This window comes from Opisthocomus hoazin, chromosome 2 (genome assembly GCF_030867145.1).
Source record: "Opisthocomus hoazin isolate bOpiHoa1 chromosome 2, bOpiHoa1.hap1, whole genome shotgun sequence".
Classification (NCBI taxonomy): domain Eukaryota; kingdom Metazoa; phylum Chordata; class Aves; order Opisthocomiformes; family Opisthocomidae; genus Opisthocomus; species Opisthocomus hoazin.
The window spans coordinates 28,765,942-28,792,760 of record NC_134415.1 but is presented as its reverse complement, the minus strand read 5'-3'; the positions used below and the strand labels follow the sequence as shown (position 1 = coordinate 28,792,760).

Genomic DNA, 26,819 nt, shown 5'->3' with positions numbered 1-26,819 from the left:
ACTTTTTTAACAAATCTCAAGGCTTAGTAATTATGATAATAGCCTTCAAATTTCCATCAGTGGAAGAGCAATAAATATTCCTGTCTAAATTTGGGAAATATTGACTGAATCTGGAAATGGCAATAAAGCTCAGCATGCATGCGTATGTTTGAAAGTGCAATTTAAGGAGAAAAATTCATCTCTACAATTTTGTGTGAAGGCTAAATATAAAAAAAAAATCCATACAAAAACCTCCATCTCATTTCATGTTTTCTTTCTTAAAATACAGATAGACTCATGTTGCCTGAGGCACTGATGCTGATCATCTGAGCTCAGATTTACAGATAGCTGTGTCCGTTTATCTTGGTCTGAAATTTAAAAGACTTTATTGGTGGAATAGTGTTGTGGTTTTAGAACTGGGGTTTTTTTTCAGGTTCTGGCTTTCCTCTTTGCAACAAATTATTCTGGCTTGTAAACCTTCTGTTTGTTCTCACATACATATTGTTCTTATGGAAGCAATCATTCCAGGTTTATTTTGTTTTGATTAGTGTGGGTATCAAGACAGACTAAAGCACTCTGGTTTTATTTGGCCTCTGTAGACACAATTCACCAGGCATCCATATCTGCAAAATGGAAATAATGCTCTGTAAATTTGCAACAACAAAACGATGTTTCAAAATCTGAAGGCTACCAAGCTCTTGTGAAATAAGCCTTATGCAAGCTAAATATTGCTAAAAATCAAGTAATTTTCGTTTTACAAATAAAACACATAAAGGACATTATTCAGTAAACCATTCAACAGAGTTCAAAAGTTTTGAACAAATTGAACTTAGTTTCTATAATTAACTTCATTAATGGGAAGCTGACTGTAGCCACAATGCCTTCAGTTTTCATTTTGTATGTGCCTGTATTTTTAAATAAGTATTGAATTTCATAAAATGTAAGGCTGAAAGGCACTCCCATATGATTAAACTTTTTCTAATTTTATGTGACCCAAACATGAGGATTTTTAATGCAAAAAGTACTTTGTAAAAGCTCAGCATCTTGTGACTTTGTGGAGCTGGGAGAATGCCATAAAGTATTTCTATGAATGTTAGCTCAAATTTAAAATGAATTGGCAGGGAAGGGAACGCTTGCAGGAAACAGTACCCTGGGGTGCTGGCTGAGTGCTTATTCCTAGCCAAGGGTTCCCTTGGTGTAAAGGAATTACCCAGTGGGTGTAAAGCAGATGTAGCCAGTTCCTATACCGTTTCCCTTCAGCCCTTGTAGAAAGATACGTGCTGGGGTTAGCCCTTGTAGAAAGATACGTGCTGGGGTTAGGGAGGCGTTTTGGAGGGTTGTGAGGCTTGGCTGCAACATGCTGCATTTGGTTATCCTGAGTGTGGTAGGTAGCCCCTTGAGGCCTGTATGAGCTGATGTTATATAGCTGTCAGAACTCTTCTCATACATGTGTGCCCATGGCCTGAAGTGGTGATGTAGCTGTAACTGGCCTCGTACCTTGTGAAACAGACCCTTCTCCTTTTCCTCTCTTCCCCCTCCCCACCAGATCACTGTACCGTAGAGTCTTTGATTTAACCACTGTAGAAGTGTTATACTCTGTGCATCTGAGTGATGATCTTATTAACTGGATGGCTAATGGACAGACCAAAAAGAGGTATCATCATCTACTTTCGGTAGGCACTGAAAATAAAGACACACAGCAAGTAGGTTGAAGTAATGTTAACGATTAATCAGTGATAGATGCAGTGTATAGAGAAATCAGTGATTGCATAATGAAGCATATGTTTGCCTGTTTGCATTGATTTTATAGGTGCATCACAGCAGAATTAGTTTCTTCTTGAATGGCTGGGAAGATGACAACACACCTTTTGATTCAAGGACTCTTGTGGGAACAGTTGCAGATACTGATGCTGATAGTACACTGCAAATTGGACAAAGTTTCGCAGGTAAATCTTGTAGTATTTTAGTGGAATGCACTAGAATATTGAAAATAAGATGTGCATGATATGGGTAAGAAAAAGTATGTGAGTCATTTTAAGTTATCTATATGCTGAGAAGTAATATCTTCCTGCAGGAGAAAATTTTTACTGTACAATTAGCTTTCCCAAAAGATTGGCTGAGAGAGAAGTTTGGTAGGTGATCCTGCAGGTTCCTAATTTATTCTATGTATTAGTGCATATAGGTAGATTCACCTGCATTCTCCAAAATGTAGGTCTGTAAAGTGACACATTCCATTTATTTCCTATCATAGTTTTTCTGAGTAAAAATAAGAAACTGTTTCAGAACGCGGTTGTGCATGGCCGCTAGACTACACTCCTCTCCAGAATCAGGAATAGAGCTGAAGACTTCTGGCTGTTCAAGTTCTTCGGTTCTATCAGTACTCACATAAATGACTAGCAGAATGAGAACCCCTCAGCCTCTAGTAATGCCTGATAGTGTTACTCTTCACCTACATCTAGAATTTTGTGTGTACTATGGCATGATTATTGCAGAACAGCTGGGGGATGTTTTGCTGCTCTCCACAAATTCTTGGCTCTGCAGATGCAAGAACACTGACTATTGCTGTTCAGAAACATGCAGAATTTGAAGCTGACTCCTGAATATAGCTATATGTCCCTTAAACAACTTTATTGTACTTTGGGCGAGAGAGTTATTCTGTGCCCCATTTCTAAAGGCTGTATCTGGAAATGTGTTTTGTTGTGATTTTGATTCTGAATACTGAATAACTAATAAATGTATAAAAGAAAGGAACATTTAAAAAATGCTTTCTGTCTTTATTGTATAAATTGATAGGTACAGTTGTACCTACTGTATCTCTTCTCTAATTAGAGGTGGCACATGGACTGGCTCATTACTTCTGTCTAATGAGCCGATCCTTGTGCCACCTCTCTAATCAGAAAAGAGATAGGTACAAAATGTTCTTACAAAGTTATTATAAATCATTCTTCTTTATCAAAAAAGTTAAGTCACTGCCCTCTATAGTTTTGTCCAGGTCCAAGATGGTTTCATTCAGGAGGGGTAATTGTGCAAGAGATCTCGAAGTACTGAATTAAAAGTGTTCTCATGCAGTGCAAAGCTGCCTTCTGGTCAATGGATTACTTATTTATAGTATATTTTCTTAGGTTTAGAGCAATTTGTTGGAAGAATGCAAGATTTTCGATTTTACCCAGTGGCACTTACAAACAGGTAAAGAACCTTTAGTTTTGTAAAAAACTAGAAGTGTGATGAGAACAAAGAATAGATAACAATATGGTTATTTCCTAAAGTATAATGCTTTCCTGGTGTCTCCTTTAGTTGATTGCTTATGGTGATGTAGTTTACTGAAATTCATTTTAAAGATGACTTTTAATCTAAAAAATCTTGAATTAAAATAAATTCAACAATTTAATGTGTTTTACTTTTGAACTGTTGTTTAAATATAGCTAGTATACGTAATATATATGTAGTAAAACTCAACTCTCAGTAATAAATGTGTGCTTTCCTTGTTGTACCTGTCACAACCTGACTTAGTAAGTGTTCTTGCAGAGAGTAGATCCGATTGCTAGATTTCAATGCTTATAAATTATCTAGGTGTTATCAACTCATAATTCTGACATAATAGCATGTGCTGATAACCTTAGTGCTGCCATATGAGACCTGCCAAGCTTTCCCAGACCTCCATGTAAGCTGTGGGGCGAGGAAGGAAGCATAGCGGGCCAGTCCAGTTTAGACCACTTTAATACTCATGATCCAAGTGAAGAGGACAGGCACTCCCAACTGGTCAGCGTGCTGGCATGGTGGCTGCAAGCTTGGCTCCTGTGCGTAGCAGTTCCTTTCCTCTGGTTTCAGCTTCCCCATGGTGTCAGACATCCATGTCATGTATTCTGGATGCTTCCCCCACCCCACGCACACACCTCCTACCCAGAGGTGCTATTGTCTTAACTGCTCATTGCTTTCTATATTAGACTGTCACCATAAGCTGCCAATGACTTCGCTAGCTCAGCCCACATAGCCCTGGGCAATTGCTTTGATTTCCTGCATCCCTGAAGCCAAATTACAGTTGCCACTGCAATTTCTGCTGCCCTCCAGCCTCCCTTCCTAGCGCATTACAAAGAGCTGTTACCTTTGTTACCCAGCTCATGCTGGATTAATCTAGTCAGTTCAAGCTGGCCAGAAGTAGTCAGGTCCTATTTGTCTGCATGGTGCTTCTGGGTAGGCTACGCACAATGACACTCATGAGTGCAGACCTTTAGGCTACTTAGTGATAGTCTTTCAATAAGATATAGAGCAGTTTCCTAGGAGCTCAGCTGTCTGCAGGATATTACGATGAACTGAGCTTCTGTGAATTTAAAGCATTAATATGAATCTGAATTCCAAGTTATATGAAAATCATGTTGGTTGTATTCTTTCAGAGCAATGCTTGTCAAGTCCTTTGAACTACAGTTTGAGTCAGTGAAATGAATAAAGTTTAAATATTGAAAGATAAGGTGTTTTACAAAGTGATGTGACCTAAGGATGTCTTTGTAGATGTAGTTTTCTATCCACAAATAACTTGGTCCAAATTGTTTATCTGGGATAAACTGCGAAAGGAAGCCTTGCCTGCATATGAAATAATTTAAATCTATGACTGTCTAAATGGTCCTGTAAGTTTGGATTCTGTGGAATTTGTAGTGACAGCTAGCAAGTATTTATTTGCTTAATAAATATACAATAATTATGTTCTTACTGATAAAGCAGGAAAATGTGAAATGTAAGAGGTTTTTAATTTAGGAATTCAGTACCTTCCAGGGCCACAAAACCTTTCTGTTACACCAGAGATGAGCAGATAAAAGTTTAGGTAACCTGCCCATGTCGTTCACACATCTGTCTTCTTGCCTACCTACCTATCTATGTATCTCTTCCAGTTGCTGATGTCAGAGGGAATTAAAGTGACTCAATGGGTTTGGCGTGGGCTGTAAGAAGCAACAAGAGTGATCACAGCCTGGGGCAGCTAAAGAAGCAGGCATTTGTATTAAAGTTAGTTAAAAGCGAAAATATTTCTATCTAGGTTTTCTAAGGTGCAATGTGATATTTCTAAAGCTGGTGTTTTTGAAGGATTTTGTGTGCAAACAGTCATCTCATCTATGGTTAAAGGTGATATGCCAATCCTATGGTATGCTTGAGAACAGTGTCCAGATCAGTGATCGGAGTCAGACATGATACCATAAGAAGACATCAAGAGTTTTTGTCTTTGTGTCTAAGGATTGGATTCATCCTACCTACCTTTAGACACGCACCCCAACAAGGAGCTAATTTTGCTTGGCTCCATATATGTCTGTGGAGCTCCATGTACGTCTGTGGAGCGATGAAAATGACTCCAGAGTGCTTCTTCATAGACACCTTCTGAAGGTGCCTGCTGCCTACCATTCATTACGTAGGGACCCTGACTGGCCTGATTCCTAGCTGATTGCTCCATTTATGTGAGATGAAACCAGGCCTTTAGGGCTTCTACTGTAATCTAAGCTGAATTTTTGGTTAATCTGTGAGCCTAGAGGCACAATGTGGCACTTGCTCTTTTCTATCATGTATATGATTACTTTTTCATATGCTGTGACAGAGACATTTTGGAAGTATTCTCTGGAAAATTTCCTCATCTACATACCCAGTCTGACTGCCGCTGTCCTGGAAGTCATCCCCGGGTACACCCATTGATACAGAGGTACTGCATTCCTAATGGTGCGGATGATACCACTAATGACAGAGTGCTGAGGCTGGATGCAGAAGCCCATCCTCTGTATTACATCAATGATGATGACATTGGGACCACCTGGATTTCATCTGTGTTTGCTAATACTGCAGGTCTGGATCATGGTGTTTCTATCACAATAGATTTACAAAATGGACAGTATCAGGTAATGAAAATATTACATTTGCTATTTATTAAACCAAAAGTAGGAAAAGATTTTTGTAGACAGTTTATTATACTTTTGAGAAAATTTATACCTTATGCTTTATGGCTTTGTCCTTAGGAGAACAGGAAGAAAACTTCCTTTATCAGTGTGAAACAATGCAAAATGCAACAAAATGCCTTATGGTTCTTGTCATTCTCTTTTGATGTGCCTTGGCTGTTGTTACAAGCTGTAATCTAGAATTGATATCCCAGTGTGGATATCCTATGTGAAGACACCGATATGTAGAAATTGGTTGCTCTCTTTTAACTCCACTTCTGTAAATTTCAACTTAGATTTTGATTTCTGTTAAAACTTGAGGTGCTTGTTTTATAGCTTCTGGTAGAACGCTGACTGCAGTCAAATGCAATTTAATGTATCTTCATCACACTGACATATCAGAGGGGATTTCTGTTTTGTAGATGTTCTGGAGGTGGTAGTTTAGTTTCCTGAGAAATATAGAAGGAGAATGCAATAAGCAGGCAAGGTTCCTGAAGAAGCCAGATTGCCCCTAACACTCCACTATGCAGATGAAGAGTGTCAGGATGTCTTGGAAAGAGAAGAGGGTCATATCAGTAGTGAGGCTGCATTCACAATTGGGGCTATAACAAATTTCCATGTATTCTTGCTAGCTTATATTTTTTTATTTTTTGTCGTTAATGGGGAGAAGGGAAAGAATATGACGATGGCTTTTGACTACATAAGTAAGAATTAGTCCTTTAGTTAAAAGCATGTTCAAATGCCTGTGAAGTTCTAAGACGGCTTATTTAACACATACACATTTCTGTACAAGCAGTATGCTGGAGGAAGTGCTCTTTAATACAATACAGGGTATTTGATGAGTTTCCAAGCTAAAAATAGGGAGATCTGAAAAAAAAAAAAAAGTTAAATTTAACTGTTATCAGACAGGTATGATCAAATTGTATGTCATCAAATATTTGGCAACACAAAGCTATGTCCTTCATTTTTGCCAAAATAATACTACTGTAAAAAATTATGGATGTGACTTTGTAGTGCATTTTCAAATGATCTTCAAGAAGCAGTGGAGTTCTGTTTCAACACTTCAGTTGTGTGAGAGATCAAAGAGCTTGTTTAACAAAGAAGGTTGTCTTTGTTTTTCATTGGAAGTATCTGAACTGAGATATTGGTTCTTTTTCTGTCTGAGTGGTAAAGCAAACTATATTGTCACAAGGAAAAAAAAAGTTTAGATTCTCATTGCTTTACAACTTAGCCATTCATATTGGTTTATAAATTTGTTATCTTCTTATAGGTATTCTATATTATACTGCAGTTCTTTAGCCCACACCCTGAAGCAGTAAGAATTGAAAGGAAAAAAAGAGATGATCTAAACTGGGAAGACTGGCAGTATTTTGCTAAAAACTGCAGTATTTTTGGAATGGATAATAATGGATCTCTGGAAAAACCAGACTCTGTCAACTGTCTTCAGCTTCCTAGGTATGAATGAGTATTATCTGCATAATACAGATGCTTTGAACATCCCGACACAATTCATTTCTATGTCCCAATGAGACAGAATCTTTTAATTTGGTATACTCATTTATTATGGGCTGCTGAGTATATAAAAGATCCCAAATCTGATCCTTCGATTGAAGATTGCTAAAAGATCATCTGTCATTTTTATCAGATTTCAGACATTGAGCAATGTGACACAATTGATTCCTCTGTTATTTTTGAGCTAGACTTTTGAAATTTTACATGCTTGTGTTTTGGGGGCCTAGTGTCAGTAGAATTACAGAACATTCAGAGGAAGAGTGGAGAAAGGTACTCATATAACTGTTTTAAACTGTCTAGTGAATGTGAAAGTATTCCTTCTGATATCTGAGAGTGCAGCTTGGTTGGAAGCTTAGAAGAGAGGCCAAACTTAAGTACAAAAGTCAGTCATTCAGCCTTACTACTAATCATGCAAAACATGTAAGAAATGAGTTGAAATTGTATCTTGAAGCTTTCTAATCTTTCTAAGCAAGAACATAAATAAACTTGGGGGGATGAGAAGGATCATTACCATTTAGAAACATGTTGCAAGCCCTTTTACTAGACGATTAATGTGCGCATTTAAAAGCATACATACAATATACATTTTATAAATAGAGTGTATAACATATATAATAGATAGTTAATTTGTTATAATTTTACACACACACACGCACGTTTAAGTACATATATATATATGAATTTTATACTACTACATATATTCAAATGCAGCATCTCTTGCCTGATTTCAGATGCAAGTCAATATTAGGCTTGTTTAGTACTTGGCTGGAAATCAGTCGGAAAATATGGTATCAGGTGCTGTAGGCATTTTGCTTTTTTTGTTGTAGCACTTTTGCTACCTTCCTAAGACTTTTCAAGAGTCAGCATCTTTGTCTGTTCTCCAGGAGTTCAGTATTCTGAGGAGTATAAGGTCATCTGAGTTACACCGGTTTTCAGCAAAGGACTTTGAGCTTTATTGCTGATCCTTGGAGCAGAGGGTAGAGGAGGAGGGAAATGTCTTAAGTAAGCCAGACATTTTTGGATAAATAACCCAGATGAGATGCAATGCCCTGTTCAGCCCAGAAATCTGTATTTGTGTATTTTCTAAAAAGAACTGAGGAGTAAAGTATGAACTGATTCCATAAATGCTTTGTAAGTGCCACTGTTTCTCCCCTTCGATTATGCTGTAAATGATGATAGGAAGTGGTACAAATGAATGTTTTTGCATACAGCTGATGTAAAGAAAGCCTTGTTTAAAAGCTAAGAAATATACCCTGTAATGGTGAGTATTCTGTGTACTCACAGAGAAGATAATGTTGGAATGCTCCAAATTTATGCCAGCAGTGTAAGCAGAGCTCCTTGCTGAGACTTTATAGGAGGGGAAAGTGATTTTATTGTAAAACAAAACTGCTTTCTCTCTTTCTCTCTCTCTCTCTCATACCCACATACTTGTAAGTGCCAAGACATGTCCAAATTTAGACACCAGTGTGCTTGTATCCTGGTGGCCTACCAAGACTCCTTGGGTTTACATAGAAGGCAAGTAACCTTGGCTTTGAAATCCTTACCATGTCTTGAGGGTTCTTGGTTTGGTGACCACACACTAGTAATGAATGGACTCTTTTGTGTCCTTTAGGAGATGAAAGTGATTAAGGTTTTTGTTTCTTCACCCTGTACCACCTCTGTAGGTTAGGAGTTGCTCACTGTCCTTTACCCCCTGTCAGGGGCTTGAATCTTTGCTTAGTCTGAATACTGGCTGACCCGTGTTTTATCTTCTCCTCTGTTTTCCTGGTTTCCTGAGAAGCTGCATGTAGCTGTCCTAAGATCTTGATGACCTGCTTATCTAGGTGCCATCAGCATTACAGTCCTTCTGCTGTTCCTCCTGGTGTTTCCATACCAAGATGGTATCTTTATTCTGCCATTCATACCTGTCTTAACATTTCCATTACAGCTATATATGTCACGGGAGAAAAATACTTTATTTAAATTTCTGGGGAGTAAGGGGGGAGGAAGAGGGGACAAAATCCCTCAGAGAAGCATAGAGATGTATTCCACTGAGATTTTTGTGAAGCACTGACCTGGATAGAGGCACAGTACATTCAAAGATCCTTCATGAAGACAGAGAAGTGTGACTCAGCAGACCTCGTCTAACTACGAATCTCATCTTTCAGAAGCTCAGAGATAGTTTGAAGTGAGGAGAATTACATTTTTTGAATGTTGTATGTCAGGTGCCAGGTGATACCATGGGATACCTGTTTATAATGAGGACATGTAGGTGTGCAAATAAGGAGGCATTCTTGCCTCTTGCAGACACAAGTTCTACTAATAGCTATACTCTGTCTAGTAAATATACCAACATGATATATGATTCATGCCAAATTGTGCAAACGTGCAGTTTATATATACTTATTTACTCAGCCTTTATTCAAATTCTTAGGACTCTCCTTCCCCTTCTTTGGCTTACATATGCAGTTTTACTCTCAATCTTGCTACATTCAATTAAATTCTCTTGCACTTCACTCACTAGAAGGTGGCGTATGTTGCTAACTGCTCACTCATCAAAGGAGATGATACAGTCCAACGACTCTGGAATTCAAAATATAATTGTTCCTGTATGGTTTTTATATGTGTTTAGTAGGTATATAATTAACAATATGGGCATGTTACTTATTGTTTTAGTCATCTGAATAATTTCCTTGTGTTTCTCAAAGACACTGTGTTACATTTTTTGAAAACTTAGTGCAGATGACACTGTATTAGTCACACTTTATTCATATTTTGAAGTTGCCTTTTAGAGGCTTTACTTTTAACTGGAAACTTAGGGTCTGGAGAAAAGCATGGCAGTTTGGGGAAAAACAGACATATAGAGACATTTCTTTCCCTCTGCTTGAATTCTGGTGACTGGGAATCCACTGACATAAGAAACCACAAAAAACCCTATGTACAGTGAAGTGGAGACCCTCTCTCTGAGAAAAAGTGTGTTAGGAGATAGAATCTGTAAAATATGTGATATTTTGATTTTGACTTGTCTTCCTCTCTATTTAAACAGCTTTACACCGTATTCCCGTGGTAATCTAACTTTTAGTATTCTTACCCCGGAACCAAATCAACGACCTGGTTACAAAGATTTTTACAATACTCCATCTCTCCAAGAATTTGTAAAAGCTACACAAGTGAGGATTCATCTCCGTGGCCAGTATCATACTAATGAGTCTTGGGTAAATTTTAGGCATAGATACTACGGAGTTAATGAAGTTACAGTCAGTGGAAGGTAGGTGCTATGGAACTCTTCCCCCACCCATCACGGCCTCTGACTAATACAGCTGTGCGAAGTATATAATGACCTGCCTAAAATTTAATGAAGTTTTTCTGCTTTTACATTTATGAATGAGAAGGGAATTTGTTCTGAAGCAGTGCATCAAGTTTGAAATGATTGGTGTACTGTTTTTTTAAAACATTTGCTCACATGTTATTTTAAAATTAATTATACTTATTGCACAAATCTGTCAAAAGCAGTCCTTTCCTTGGAATTACCAATGCCTCTAAGCAATGGCTTATGATTGAAACCATGACTTTTGCTTTACTTAAGTAGCTCTTCCAAGTTTCATTATAGATTCCCAGACATGGCAATTTTAAGTCTTAATGCAGAACTCATTCTTTGTTTTAGCTGTAGTTTTCCATTTAAAACTGGGCAGCTGTCAGTAAAAGTGTTACATTATCTGTGACTGACAACTTTATTGTATATAAGTGTGCTGCCTTCTGAAAGGACTAATTATGCCCTGTAAATAATATGCAAATTTGGCAATGAAATAGTTTCCAAGAAGCGTATGGTGCAGATTTTTGTTAATAAGTATCATTCCTGAAATTATTTTGGTAGTGAGATCTCATTTTGAGAGGAAGCACCCCATTAGAGGCCACATTTACCTTAAAATTTTCCACACTACTAATATGTTTTGATTGTTGATTTACATGTGTTGTGATAATGCTTTTACTGAAACGGCTACAATCTTGGTGACTAGGTAACAGTAATTTCAGCTGTAGTTTGCAAAGCTGTGCCATTCTTCCAGAACAGCAGCCCTTCAGGTAGAGTAGGATGGTTATTGCCTATTAGCTAATGCTCTATAAAGATTTTATTTCGGTGAGATTTGGACAATTTAACTGAGATCAAAATGGGTTAAACTAGAAGATTATGTTTGATATGATTAAGATTTCTTGAAAAACTATAGCCACACTGTAAGGCTAAATATTGATCAATAATTGTCATTTATTTAATAAAGTTTTACATGTTAATGTTATATACTGAAATATAGTTTTCATTACATATTACATAAGACAACAGTAGCTCTACTACGTGCTGGTTTTTATTTTCCTGGAAAGCAATTGTTGATACTTAAAACTACGCTGAGTGAAGTAGTCTTTTGTAGGTTACTGCACTTAACAACATTTTCTTCGGAGATGTTGCTCTTAATAAAGAACCAGACTATGTAATACACAAAATTGTCTTTGTGACCGTGTTATATATTGTTGCACAGATGTGTTTCCATGTCTGAATTTCTTCTTTGCTACCTATTGTTCTTACAGGTGTAATTGCCATGGCCATGCTGATAACTGCGACACAGCTCTGGAACCGTATAGGTGCCTGTGCGTCAATGAAAGCTATACAGAAGGAAATAATGTTAGTCCCTCCTTTGTCTGTCTATGTCACCTGTGAACAGCCTCAAAATTGGGATTTTAGTCCTGGGAAAGAGTGTGTATGTGTGTGTGTTAGTGTTGTTCTAGCTGTTACAGGGAAACTTTCCATAGCAGGGTTGTATTAAGCACACACAAAACTGTCCTCCTGCCCTGCCCCACCCCTGCACCAGAAGCCATTTCACCATTAGGAGTCCTGTGTTCAGGGATTTGATTTCTTGTTGTTTCCCCCTTCAAACTTTAGATGCAAACCTGAATGTAGACTGTCAGCGTCTAATACAGACTATGACTCTACCTGCTGTAGCAACTAATATGTATAGCAAATGATATGTAGAGTGAAAAGGTAACAAAGACCCAACATTCACAGCAGATGTGCTTCAGGGATTATTTTTTTTTCCATTCTACAGTAGTTTTATCCTGGTCCTATGCACTCTAGACCCATTCAGCAGATGGTGTACAGTAGGCACAGTCCAAGAGTTCAGCATCCAATTTATTTCATTTGAAAGGGAACAGTTTGAGCAGTCCAAGACAGCTTGATGCAAACCAAAGCACAGTAAATGCAGAAAATTTGGAGATTTGCTTCAAAACTGCATGCCTAATCCAAGGTAAAACACTAGTATAGATTTATCTTTTGATACTTGTAACATCTGTAGGTGCCTGGGACACCCATAGGTCACAGTCTCTGACTTCAGCTAAGAATAAGATCTTTTAAAGCAGTTTTTTTACAAAATGTGTCTAAGATAGGAAGAGTAAAAACATTTTGGAATCGATTTTTGAATGTCTCTTGCACAGTTAAGCACAGTTAAGAAAATATTGAGATAAGCCCATACATATTTATTTGGAAGTTATTTTCTTGGGGGTCTTATTAATTATTTTGAGCTAAACCAGGGATTTGGCTAGTGACTTTTTAAAACATTGAAAATTGAGCTTTGAACTTACTTATTTAAGGACAACCTGGAATGTCAATTTCCCATACTTTTTGACAGTCATATATGATGTTTGGTTATCTTTAAAATAATCTGTAGTAGCAACATGATTGTTCTCATAAAAGGACAACCTTATTATTACTTTTTACTGCTCTTTATTTTCAGATAGTCGATATTGAGGTTAAATTTCTTGAAATTAATTAAAAGGCAATATTAAAAAAAAACTAGGTGCAATCTAGAAAATATATTCTTACTACTGCTCTGCTCTGCTCTTAATAACAGCATTTCTCAATCAAGAGGGTTTTTGTAAAGAGTAGTGTATAACAGAAACTTATCAAGTTGCAAAATTATTATTTTCCTACTAGTTTTATAATCCTTGGCCATGGGAGAACCAAATGGGATGTATGTTACAATTCATGCTCTTCTAAAGAAATATGTAGAGGAGAGATTAGAATAATAGAAAATATTTTGTCCCTAGATTAATTATTTATCTACTAGAAAAAAAAAAAAAAGAAGTTGAGGTTAAGAAAGAATGAGTTACATCAAAGGAATGAATCCCACCCAATGTTAGACTTCTGTTGTGAGTAAATGTTGTATTCCTTGCTACATTTATGCCTTTTGGAAATAGGCTTTCTAAAAATTAAGGGGGGGTTACAGAATAGCAACAGTGATAGCAAAGGGGAGACTAATCTTATATCAAAAACTCCCCAAGTAGTCTGTGCTTGCCAGAATAGAGCAAGAAGCATTAACCTGAGCGCATTTGATATTGTGCCTATGATCATGTGAAAGATCATTGAAAAATTTCATAGAGGATTGAAGTTTTCTAGTTTTTTAAGAATTGTAGGATCTGCAGTCCAAATGGGATTTAAACAGAAATTTGAAGTTTTCAGATGGGTCAAATTAGAAAAAAAATTCAAACTGACAATGTCCCTTTAATTAGAACACACATTGTGAAATGTTACTTTGTAGGCATTAATTATAAATATTTAATAAGATCTGGAAGTTCACCAAGCACTCTTGCAAGACTTATGCTACCTTGTGAAAACAAACCAGATACATTTTAATGATGTATCTGCCTTATCAGATATTTTCTATCGATGTTAATGGGTTGTTCCAGTGAGTGTCACTTTTTTGATTTAGCATGTGTGTGTTGTAACTATATAACTGAAATGCTTGAATTAACCATATTCATTCAGAATAGAATAAGGAAGTTTTTTAATTATTTTCCTCATTCTTTAATGAACATGTCAGTATCTACTAAATATGAAGTAAAGTGGAAGTAGTAATAAAATAGAATTAATATTTGCAAATATATCACTAATTACTTTGAATTTTATCAAGGATTTACATGAAATCTGAACAGCTCAAAGGTTTTGATTTTTTGTAAGGCAAAAACTTGAAAGCATAACCAAAATCTGCCCTGTTTTTTGGCTGTCAATGGCATTGATAAAACCCTGTCTGTTAAGACTTACAGCTATGTTTCTCAGGCTCCCACCCCAGTGAATGAGGCATTATTATTGTTGTTATTATTTTTATTAGGGGTTCAATTAAGCATTTGATGAAGGAACTTTACAGGTATAAACTTGCGGGGGGGAGAGGTATGGGCAAATGTTTTTGAGAAAAAATTGCACTGTCAGCAAACAGTCTTTTTTTAGCTTCTGTCCTGTACTAGCAGTGAGTAAGTCACCACAACTGAGCAGGGTACAAGAAGGTTTCTGGGTTTTTTTGGTATCTTGGACCAGAAGTCTGAGATACCTTGACAAACTCTCAACATATGGTGGAGTATGTCCTTGTCACATTTACACGTATACAACTAGAATTAGCATCTTGAATTTATCTGGCATATACATCTGGATAGCTGTTGTGCAGCAAAGCAATACCAGAAACTAAAAATTTGCATAATTCTTTACAATGGAAGTCTTACTTTAATTATTTGCATCTCCATGTTACGAAATTTGACATATCAAATGGAATTTCTTATTTTTTGAGTTCTGTTTTGATGAAGAAATATGTGAAACTTGAGATAATGCAAAAAACAGCATGCTTAAGAATGACTTCCAGAGGTAGAGGGACCAGATTAAGAAAGAAGATGAAATAAATCCTCACAGAACTTCTCTCATGAAAAAAATGTTCAGCTTCTTCGTTTGCAAGTTGGTGTGTGAATGCCTTGTGTCCTGCTTTGGGAAATAGCTCTGTCTTACAAACAGAAACTGAGGAATCAAGAGCAGAGTCCAGATTTTGGTAACATTTGTATGCAAAGACTAATTTACAGACATTAGTAATAGTATGTTCGAAAAATTTCCATGATGTCACGTGAAAAACTGGAAACAGCCCATAAAAAAAGACAACAATCAAACAAGGTCAGCCTTACCTTACAACCTCAGAGCCTCCTTTAAATCAGTCATACAGAACTTCATAGAGAAAGGTAATGGCGAAATATACAGGAATAATCATAGAAATAATAATGGAAAATAGAATTTAAAATAAATAAAGCAACTCTGATAAATGTTTGAGGGGGTATGGAAGTAAGAGGGTCACTGGATACAGTAAAGGCTTCAAGTCTTCAGAGTTTTCCATGCAAATAGTTAATGGGCTTAAACATATGCTGTCTGACAACTGGGTATGGCATTGTTGATTTACCAAGAATTGGATAAATAAGGCTTTTTGTGTTGTTACAGAAGAATCTATCTAAATCTTAGTTAAAGGTCAATCTGTATCATTGTGTTAGATGTTGGAATTAATGATACTTAGTACTTGAGGAGCTGTAAGTATGAACTGTAGTAAGTGTTCACTCAATAACAAAGACGTTCTGGCTTGCAGAAGCAAGCAATCTAGCAAAAAATGCACTTTTTGGTAAGCTCTGTGCCATGATTTGGGTATTCAGAGGATAGGCCTGGGTGGAAGCTGGTTATATCGGAATAAATAAAAAGGAAATCAGACGGTCAGATGGTTGACTGGAGCTTTAGAAAGCAGCAAGCAGAAAGACACCTAGTCCAGTAGTCTTACCTGCCTGAAAATTTTAAGTAACTTTTGATGTGTCTGTGGAAGTTACGGGTTCGTCCATGAATACATCCCTGGAAAACTAGTGTAATTTCACAGTTCAAAGATCCGGGCTTCTAAAACACTTTGTGTACAAGCATTGCTGAAATACTGACAGAACTTGTTGCAGTCTCAGATACCTTGTGATTTGTTGCACAGGTGATGACATGCTGAAGGAATTGTGAAGTCATTATTCCTTACACATTTTGATCTGGTGTTTGTAAGTTTTACTTAAGAGGCAGGCAGATGGCAACGAGCATTATGGTAGTCATTGTTGCCTCTCAGAAATTAAGAAGGCTGTTCCAGTCTGAAAATTTTTTTCAGGGGCTTATCCACTGTGCAGGATATTTATTTCATATAATGTTGAAAGAAAACTGAGATACAACTGGACTGGTGCTTCACTGTTGTTGGAAGTAGCTGTTGTAAATCATAATGCCACATATATTTATTGGGTTTCTATGACTTTTCACATATTCCATAGAAATGCCCAAGTGCTTAGCTAATCTGGTTTTTTTCTTCTTTTACTCCACTAAAACTATTATTAAAAAAAAAAAATCCCATGCAATAGCTTCCTCAGAAGAATGAAATTAGTGCTAGAATACTTAGTAACTGTGACTACAGCATTCTGTAATGTTACAGGAGAATGGAATTCAGAGGTTTATTCCAAACAGATAAAGTAGAAAGAGGGAAACATAAACACAAGATCTCTTACAATTGAAAATCCTGAGCAAGTTAGAGCTTTGGTAAAACAGAGCACATGCCAAACTCATTAGCTGCGAAACATACCTTCTCCCTCTCTTTTATTTTACAGAAGTCCTAGAGGGTTGGAGTCTAAATGAGATTTAAATGGAGTGGATGCCTCATTTTAAAATAGCTTTGAATTTTAGTCCTGGAGAATTTAAGTGTGAATTAATTTACTGAGCAGCCTGATTGTCAGAATTAGTGTGGTTGCATACGCTTTGATTTCGTAGGACTTGGTGTGGCTTTGTATAACTTCACTAAAAAAGCATAAATCAATGAGGAGTAGAGTAGAAATGTATCTTATGCTGCCTGACATCTGTGCCAGTGTTTGAGATCTCAGTTGTGTCCCGTTATTGGAATCTGGCATTTGGAATAGTAGATCTTATGTTCTTTGTCAGTCACTTTGCCATTGCAAAGCAGTGTAGCATCTTTTCTCAGAATGTTATTTGACATACGGTATTTGTAAACCATCTGTTACAGCTGTGCTTAGTTTCTAAAATTAAGTGGCATCCTTTTAAGGTACGTGGAGTATTACAGTGGGACCCCATAAGACACTCTTCATTTCTATTCTGTCGTCCTTAGTCACTTGGAGTCGCTTAGAGTGTTCTAGTTTTGTTTTTTTTTTTTTTAACAAAACTTGGCTTTAGAGTTGAAGTCTTTGAGTTTAAGGCTTTTGAGTCTTTGGGGAGTTCACAAGAGACAGATATGGTTCAAAGCTCTGCTAACATGCGGTCTTGGTAGATCGTGAAATACTCTAGTGAGGGTGCTGAGGAAAAGCTTTGGGAAAATTAAGACAACTGTCATCAGAGCAGGGCTAAGCTACACTGGGATAGATATTGCCTAGAAGCCGTATTTATTTGGCTAGTCAAGCTAAATGGAGTAAAATCATATGGTCCATTTGGGTACAGACTGGTGTCTTGTAGGAAGGAAAAAGTAGTATGTGATTACCTATCCTATTATAGTCATCACTTACAGGACAGCAGAAGTAAACATGGTTGGGTGACACACATAATGGAGTTTTTCAAAGACAAGACAGCATTTTGAAATGCCTGAGAAAGTGGCATTCTAATCTTGATATCACTTTAGCAGATTTTTAGATCTGTGTACTGTTAATGACATATGTATATTATAGAAGCATGTATATTATAGGTGTGTATGTACAGTGGTTATTGCAACTGACCTTTGAGGGGTGTGAGATGGGAACTCCTACTCAGGTTAGGAAAAGAAAAAGAGGAATAAAATCTACAGAACGTAACATTTAAAAAAAAAAAAAGGATGCCACCCAGAGGCAAGCAGTGGGATATTTTAAGTGTTGGAGTAGAAGGTTCTAGTTGATCATGACTTGTTGCAAGTCTTAAAGTATTGTTACCGTTGCCTTCGAAAATATTTCTTTGAATATTTGTTGACTGTGTCTTCAGAGGCACTGTCCTCAGCATTCTTAGTGACTAATAAGGAACTTGGCACATAAAGACTTAGGCTAAACTCACTCGTGATCTTTCCATAAGTGCGCTGGATTTAGGACATTTGAGAAGGTAAGTTTTTAGTAATAATTTAGTTAAAATATCCTGAGTTCATTATTGGACATAAGGTCTTAATCATAATTTAAGACTAATGCATTGGGCCAATATGAGCTAGGTATTTTGACCATCTGACTCCATGTAATGCTTTCTTAGAAAATGTTTTCACAGAAGGTGAACAGTTCAGATACTGTGTATCAAGAGGAGATGTTTGATACCGTCCATAGTGAAAGCCATGTATTTAACATATTTTCTGAAGGGCCTAGGTGTAACTAAGTATAAGAACATCTGCATGTTTGTGGGTTTTACAGTTATGGAGAAAGGCTTGTTTTGTCAAGAATTAACATTATTGAAAGTTCTAAAACATTCAACATTTTCAGCCTTTGAAAATCTCAATAACTATGCTTTGGGCAAATGCAGAGTTTACACTTGGTGAATGAAGACCTGAGGACTGCCATATGTACATCATGATGCTACCAAAAGTGAAAGTTAAACATGGCAGGTCTGAAAGTTAAATGCAGTTTTTAACCTAAGAAAGGTATGACAAACTCAGGAGGTTGAGGATGAGGTGAGAGTCCAGTGCACGGTTTTAATGCATACAGGTGTGACAACTGCTGGAACAGCAATTGTTTCACAGTCATTATCAACTTTTGAATGACTGCTTGTGTTGCTGAGGCTTTTAAAAAGTTTTGTTGAAGTTTTAAAAGCCATATAACAAGTGACATGATAGTTCAAGAAACTCTGTGCTATGTAATCAAATGCCATCTTTCTATCTGTTACTCTTTAGTGCTTGTGTGTCACTTAACAGTAGGTGCTAGCACAGGTGTGCATGAGTAACTGATCTAAGATTAAATCTGAAACGAAATGATGAATGCTTTCAGTAGCTATGTGTCTGGCCATTGACAAATGGAAATTTAGGGCTGGCGGGTAGGTAGCTATTCCTGTAGTGGTTTTCTTTCAAGGAGGATGTATTTCTGCTGTGAGGAGGAAGCTGTGTCCGTGGGGTGTTTTGGCTGGGAGCTCGGGTTTCTTTCTAGCACTTCCCAAGTTGTGCAGTGCCTGAACGAACACTTGTCTCATGTTGCTGGTGCTGTGAAATGCTGATTTTCCTTGACGTAGGGACAAAGGGAGTGACTAGAGAGAAAAAAGATGGATGTGAATGAGCGAAGGACTGGAATAAGTTTAAGCTGTGTAACTTGTGTAACAGATACGGTCGAGGCCTTTCCCTGTGTACTTAACTGAGCTAATCATGATTAGACAGTGATTCTTCTGATAAACAAAGGTCAGAGTTCAAGGTGTCAAGTGAAGCCCAGCTAACTTTCATCCTGAAACCTCTTTTTCTCTCACTGTGGTGGTGATGTGGTTTTTTGTTGTTTTGTTTTTAAAAGATTGCAAAAAAGGTGCGGTGGATATAGTTATCATACCTCTTACTGTTAATTTTGTTTATTAAAACTAAATTTCAGCAGAGAAGTTCCTGTTCTTTCATTTTCTCTCACAAGTTGCCTTTTTATGAGTTGTGACTGCTCCGCAGTTCTTAGACTATCTTAAGCTTATGTTTCTAATTCAGTTTCTCATTTTACCCACAGCTGATTGTTTCTCATCAGTACATCATCAACTGTGAGTGAAACAGTTTAGAAACTTCACTATAGTTTCCTAATGATCAGCATATAGGTGATGTAGGCACACTGGGCCTAAATAATTATAATAGTGCTTGCAATAGTAGACATGAAGAAAGATAAGCGCTCTTCGGGACCTTAAGAATAAAGAAGTTGCCAAGATACTTTACAGAAAGCAACGGATTTTGAAGCATTTAAAGTCCTTCTGAAAAATAGAAATTATAATTGCAATATGTTTTTTTTTCTTAGATCCAGCAAGGCACTAGTATTTTGGGAATGGAGTTTCAGTAATGCCAGTTAAATTTTAAAAATTCGTCTCAACTAACATCTCTCCAGTCTCAACATTCGTTGAGCCAATTTCATAAAACCTGATTGTATTGTTCTTCATGAAGAGAATGTAATTGTCCAAAATGCTATCCATTCATTAACTTTCAGAAATCCAATTTGTTTTTAGTTCTTTATGAACCAGTGGGCACAATAAATTTTCTCCTTGAAGTTTTGTAGAGTTTATTATGAACCGAAGATTATTGCAACTTCACATTCTTCACAAAGCTCTGATTAGGAGGTAATATTATGAGTTCATCCAAATAAAAAATGAGCTTCTGAGGTGCTCCTGAACTACTTTAAAAATATTTTTATTGGTTTGGATTCAAGCTAATTAAGTACTTGGATATCATTAGTCTTTGTATCTAATAAATTTGAAAAGAATCGAAGAAAATAAGATAAAGTGGTTATTTAAACAATGTGCCTCATATCTTAGAATTGCATTGGTGTTGTATTTAAAGTATAACTTCACAGAACTGAATATGTGTAGAGGTTTGTGTATTTTGTTTAAAATTTTTTTCTTGAAAATTTCATGAGACATTTGCACATTAAGAAGTGCTGATATTTCATATACTCTGTACAGCATCACATATTTCGCCATGAGTTCTTTTATTTCACTCACAAAGTCAAATTGTAACTGTACAAACTACAGTTACTATAATACTACAAACTGCAGTAGCAGACATTGTTTAAAATGCATCCAAGTGGATACATTAGGTGAACATGTCTTCTGTGCCTCAAACCCAGTAGGCACCATTTTGGATGTTTAGTGGTTTAACTAAATATTGAATCTCGGGACGTTAGCCTGTGTCGAGTATCTATTTTATTTATTCTTCCTTGATTTTAATCTGTTGTTAAAGTAACTGAAAAAGATAAGAAAAGAAAAAAGAGATGTTTTTGTTATTTCCCTATATGCTTTCTCACTTACTGTCTAAAAGCAATGTTTTTAATATTTAAATTGGAGAAAACACGTAGAACAAAACATGAATATAAAGAGTATGATAGTGTTCTTGTAAGGTAAAGAAATAATATTTTCTTACTATTATTTTTTTTTCTTTCAGTGTGATCGCTGTTTGCCATTGTACAATGACAAGCCTTTTCGATCAGGTGACCAAGTTCATGCCTATAATTGCAAACCTTGTCAATGTTACAGCCATGCAGTAAGCTGTCACTATGACTTAGCAATGGACCCTTTTCCTCAGGAATACTACAGAGGCAGCGGTGGAGTGTGTGATAACTGTCAACACAATACTGCTGGTAAGTCATACAAAAGAGAATGGACTGTTACACAGTCACTTTTTGGCTAAGTCTTGTGTCCACTGTAAATAGTAATACTTAATGGCTGACATTCCAATAAATTCTTGCGTATATGCATTTTTAAACTATCCAGATAGTGTGATAATTACAATTGAGTCAATACTTAAGCAAAAGGAAAATACCGCTGAAATTTGATCCAATCTTGTATAAAATCAGTGCAAACCCCATTCTAATAAATAATTAGAACATATAGTTTCAAAGCTGTTTCCGTTATATGTGCTAGAGCATTTAAATCCAGAATATCATCTTTCTAATTGAACGAGTTTAACAGATAACATGTTAATTTCTTATTGAGTAAAGGTTTCTATTCTGTGTAAGTAGTGTATTTGAATACTTTTTTTTAATAGTTCTCCTCTATTTCAGTTTTCTTGGCTTTGTCTAGTAAAGGGACGAAAGAAAAGTTTCAGGTTCAACGATAATTTTTCCAAAAAATGTATGGGCATTTGCATGGCACAGCTTTTGTATAAGTGTGGTATTATATAACAGATGGAAGTTTAATGGAGTAAAACATAGTTTGTAACAGGTTCATTGTTTCATATGCTCTGGATCACTAAATTGGCAGGTAGAGATGAAAGGTGCATTAAAATGGACGTCCTGAAAATTATAGAATTCTCTCATAGGAATAGAGTCTTTAATTTTGAATTATACAGCTAATTTTAATGAATTGGAAGCCATAATGCATAACCTTTCTTTCATGCAGGAAGGAACTGTGAGCTGTGCAAGGATTTCCATTACAGACAAGCAGGTGCAGATCTTTCAGCCGTTGATGTCTGCAAGCCCTGTGACTGTTATGCAACAGGCACCAAAAATAAGAGCCTCCTGTGTGATAACGTAAGTAGCCTCAATACAGAAAAACGACAAAACATTTTAGTCAGATAAGTAGACACCAGCAAGATTTTACAAAGTGTATTTATTTAGATGGTAACTACTTTATAAAAAATGCTTTTTTATAAAGTTCGGCCTTTTCAAAATGGTAATTCACTTACATCAGAGACTGAAAGCTGAGTAAACACAGAAAGCAATTTGAGATATGCTGTTGAAGAGTTCTTCATCTAGATCAGCAACAGATGTAAAAGATGGTGTATGAATTTTGAGAAGTGAATAGAAGTTTTGGGACACCAACAGGTACCTGTGCACTCAGTAATGTTATAACATCCAGGTTTTGAGTGTTTTTGAAGGTCCTGATACAATGTTAAAATTATTAACAGATTTTGAAATTCAGGCAATAAGCTGAGCCTGAAATTGAAATGAAATTAAGCTGGTTTTCCCTATAATAAGACAAGGATTTATCTCCCTTTTAATTCATAAAGTCCATTTAAAAGAAAACATAAACAACCTTCAAAGTGATGCTGAAAACAAAACACCATTAGCTATGCTTTTGAAGCCATATGGACCTCACTGACATGCAAGACATATAGTCCATTAATAAATCGATCTGTAATTTTCAAAGCATGCATGTTGACAAAAAGCAGGAAACGTGACTGAAGTCTTGCACATCTATTAAAGATACATTGTGGTTCCTGTTCTATTCGCGTATGTCCTGTCTGTTGCCAAAATCCAAACTTTGTTAGGAATAGGGAAAAAATAGCTTCTTTGTCTGAAAAGTATTTTAAAAACATTTTAAAGATAGAACTTCTACAGGGAATTGAGAGAGAACTTCTTCACCTTGTTGCCACATTTCCCGTCTCTTTTTTTCCAAATGTTTTACATAAAACCATCTCTAGCATTTTTCATAGGATCTCTCTTGTAACTGTGTTTTAATTAACAATAAGCCCTTGTGGATCCTGTTCTGTTTTCATCCTTGGTTATATAGTGGTACAAATACATGCCCAGTTTGACTCAGCATACCTTCACAGGACTCGAGCATCAGTGCATATGCTGAGTGATATGCAAATTTAACACAATGTGTTTTCTAAAATAATCCTCTGTAGCACAAATAAAAATTAATTTATAATTTTCTGTCCTCTGAAGATAATACTTTTTGTCAGCATCACAGAAATGAAAATAAAAAACTTGAAAAACACAGATATCACGTTAGGATTATATTTTAAGATACGGGAAAAATGAAAGCAAATGTTGATTTGTGTGTGCGTGGTTTGTGGTGAAATGTTAACCTAAAATAACTTTAGCTGTGATTAATAATCAGAGAAAGAGTAGTTTACAGAAATCACTGCTTTATAGTGAAATACACAAGAATGTTGATGAAGCTTGACTGTGAAAGTATGAACGGGGAGATAAAATGGGAAAAATGGGGGAGATTGTATTGCTCAGTAAAGCGTCAGTTGACTGCTGCAGTAGAAGCAGAGCAGGCAGAAATGATTAAGAGGCATTAAAGAATAGATTAATAAGGCTGGGGACTAAAGGCTGAAATGAATTACAAGAAATAGGAAGGCATAATTGAAGGAAGTGTTTCCAAATTTGACCTGTGGAAGATGGAATCGTAAGGAATAAGGACGCTATTCATGAAAATTAATTATCACATCACAATGATAATTTTCAAGGAAATATGCCAAAAATGAGTTAGAATACACTTTTACTGCATAACTGCAGTTCATCAAGATTTTTTTTCTTTCCACAAGATGCCAGTTGTGTCACTAAGTTCCAAGAGGTACACAGTTCCAAAATTAATCCATTGAATCACAAATGAATCTATTGTGCAGAAAGAATATTTACTCATGAAATGAAGTATTGTTAATGTAGGTAGTCTACAGGATAGATAGAAGAGCTTACAGTAACATGATTACTCCCATTTCAGTTCTTTGGACTGATCATGAAAACTTTATGCCTGTTCTGTTCACTTATTTCACTCTACCCTTGGTGACAAGTGCGTGTAGGTGTGTAGCACTTCTCCCTTGCATAAGTTCTCAGTTCTCATACATCTGTAGATCATGCCCACTTACAGATCAGTGTGTAATTTCATTTGCATTTTAAAGTGCAAAGTAACATATTAAAAATGTCAAAATTAGAACTTTATGGCTTATAGTAATGAGTGGGATTTTAGAAGAGTGGTGTAGCAGTGCATCCATGAGTAGTTCATTAGACCTTTTTGGCAGAGAGAGGTCTTCCCTTGAGGCTGGTGGGTACAAGAGAGAGAATTGCTACAGTCTGATAAAATTTGTCCACTTCTGGGATGGTTAATGACGTCTACTCAGCATAGAAAAGTTATGCGTTGGTTGCATCATCTTTGTGACCGTTTGTCACAAAATATTTCAGACAATCAGAAAATCCAGATGAATTACTTGAGGTACCTGAGTTTTATGAGAGTGAAAGAAGAATTGGCTGCCTTCTTCCCTTCTCCCTAACTGTTCACACATGAGAAAATTCTTCCAGAATACTGCTGATGTGATCATTCTTGCTCTGTATGAAGATCTGGAGATTAATTTTTTCTGGCCCTTTTACCACAATCCTTGACTCATTTTCCTGTGCAGATTTTTACCCAGGCTGCTCTACAAATGCTTACATATTCCATCAGGCACAGCAGTTTTTAGTCCTTTCATGATTCTATTATAATATACAATATATAATGGCTTGAAAAAAGCACTCTTTTCCAGGGCATTTGTTTCTAGACAAAGCTGAAAGTGCTGCTGTTGTTTTCACCTAGCCTTTGGAAGTACCATTTTGGTCTCGGTGAATTTAGGCATCTTCCTTTACACAGCTTTTGCTGATTTGTAAATATTTGCTCTTAACACGCAAATAATTATGTATCATATACTTATTGGTGCTAAGAAGCTGTACTTTACTGCAGAGGATATTATTCAGAGTTGCAAAGGCTTAATTGCCTTCTGTCAAGATGGCAACTATATTGTCTCATGCTGGAAGAAAACTCTTTCTAAGGCATGAAGATGAACAAAATATTAGTTGCTGTTATCTCTGAGGAGCCAAATGAAACCATAGATTCTAGTGCTACCAAGTAAGCCTTTGAACAGGCTTCAGATTTCACCTTTCTGTACACTCCCTAAATACTGGTCTTTTGAATTTTTTCATTTTTTTTTCTCAGTTTTTTGAGTTTTTTAAATTTTTTTTCTATGTAATGGAAAAGCTAGCTAATAGATGTGTATGTATATGTATTTTAAACCAAAGTAGCATCTTTATTTGTGTTAATAGTATTTCTGAGTTGATAAATTCTTCGATCTAAAATTGGAATGAGCATTGCTCTGTTCTCGTTTTTCCATCTACACAGTTTTCAACCCATTTATTGCGATTGACAATAAATAAGTGGAATGTGTGTTACAAGGGAAAGAACACAGGTAAAGCAGTTAATTAAGGGCATTTCAGTCAACAGATACGTCAAATAAAATAAGGAAATACAAAGGATGCGAATGTGTCAATGAAAAGTTCATGTACATAGTGGAGTGCATAAAAAATCAAGTTATAAAACATTGTGTGTATTCTGAATCCTGGATTTCCCTTTATGGAAGGCCTTTAATCTTATTGCTAAAATGAAAGAAAAATAGATTTTTATTTTAAATAATACCATGGCTTCATTTCTGATGAGTTTTGTATCATGGAAATGCTGGTTTTCTGTGATAGTTTGTCAAGTTATTTTGGGAATTTGGTCCAGTCCCACCCTTTGGAATGTCATGGGCAGAGGGTAAACACCTAATTTTACATTTTTAGCAGAAGTAGTAGAAAGCTACTGACTTTTGAAAGTCATTATATGCGATGACAAGAAGAGATAGCAGGGGAGTGAAAAGGAACTTCATTATTGCTGCTTATTCAATTTTCAGTTCCCAAGTTGACATATGGAGAATACTCTCAGGTATTTGCTGGTCATACCATTAACCTATGTGTGTGAGCCAGCACACCTTACAGTTCTTATTTCCTACACTGAAGAAAAGGAGGAGAAAAATCCTCAAACCTCTTGCTCCCCTGTCCCACTTCCTGAGATTGCAGTCAACTTGGATGCTGGGGTCCTTGCCAGATTTGCATGAAGTAAGAAGGTAGTGAGAAGGGTATGATTAGCATTTATATCAAAAAAGCAGAACATCGAGATTGGTACCAATCAATTTCAAAGCCAGCAATGGCAGGAGAATCAGAAAGAATTTCATGGAGAAACTAAATATACCCGTAGGTCTTAAAATGTAAGTTTCAGGGCATTGCCAGCTGGTCAAGGGAAGGTGCTTCTGTCTGGGTAGAGTAAACAATTGAAATTAGTCATGACTCAGCCAATCACAAAAAGTTTTTTTTGTCATGTGTTTTGAGCTTTAAAACCGGAAGTTAACTTTGGTAAAAGAAACTTAGAAAGTGTCAGCTTTAGTTTTTTATTTAGTAACGTTA

General features: G+C 36.3%; 1 protein-coding gene across 3 annotated transcripts in view; it reads left to right on the top strand.

The window, feature by feature from the left end:
• The window catches only part of USH2A (usherin), a 389,400-nt gene that overhangs the window by 34,756 nt on the left and 327,825 nt on the right, over positions 1–26,819 (top strand). For all 3 annotated transcript variants that reach the window (XM_075412995.1, XM_075412994.1, XM_075412996.1), the window contains exons 4-11: positions 1,790–1,925; positions 3,102–3,165; positions 5,555–5,849; positions 7,156–7,340; positions 10,423–10,644; positions 11,955–12,048; positions 21,287–21,482; positions 22,243–22,373. In XM_075412995.1, coding sequence (XP_075269110.1) covers positions 1,790–1,925; positions 3,102–3,165; positions 5,555–5,849; positions 7,156–7,340; positions 10,423–10,644; positions 11,955–12,048; positions 21,287–21,482; positions 22,243–22,373 — 1,323 coding nt within the window. The remainder of the gene's footprint in view (positions 1–1,789; positions 1,926–3,101; positions 3,166–5,554; positions 5,850–7,155; positions 7,341–10,422; positions 10,645–11,954; positions 12,049–21,286; positions 21,483–22,242; positions 22,374–26,819) is intronic.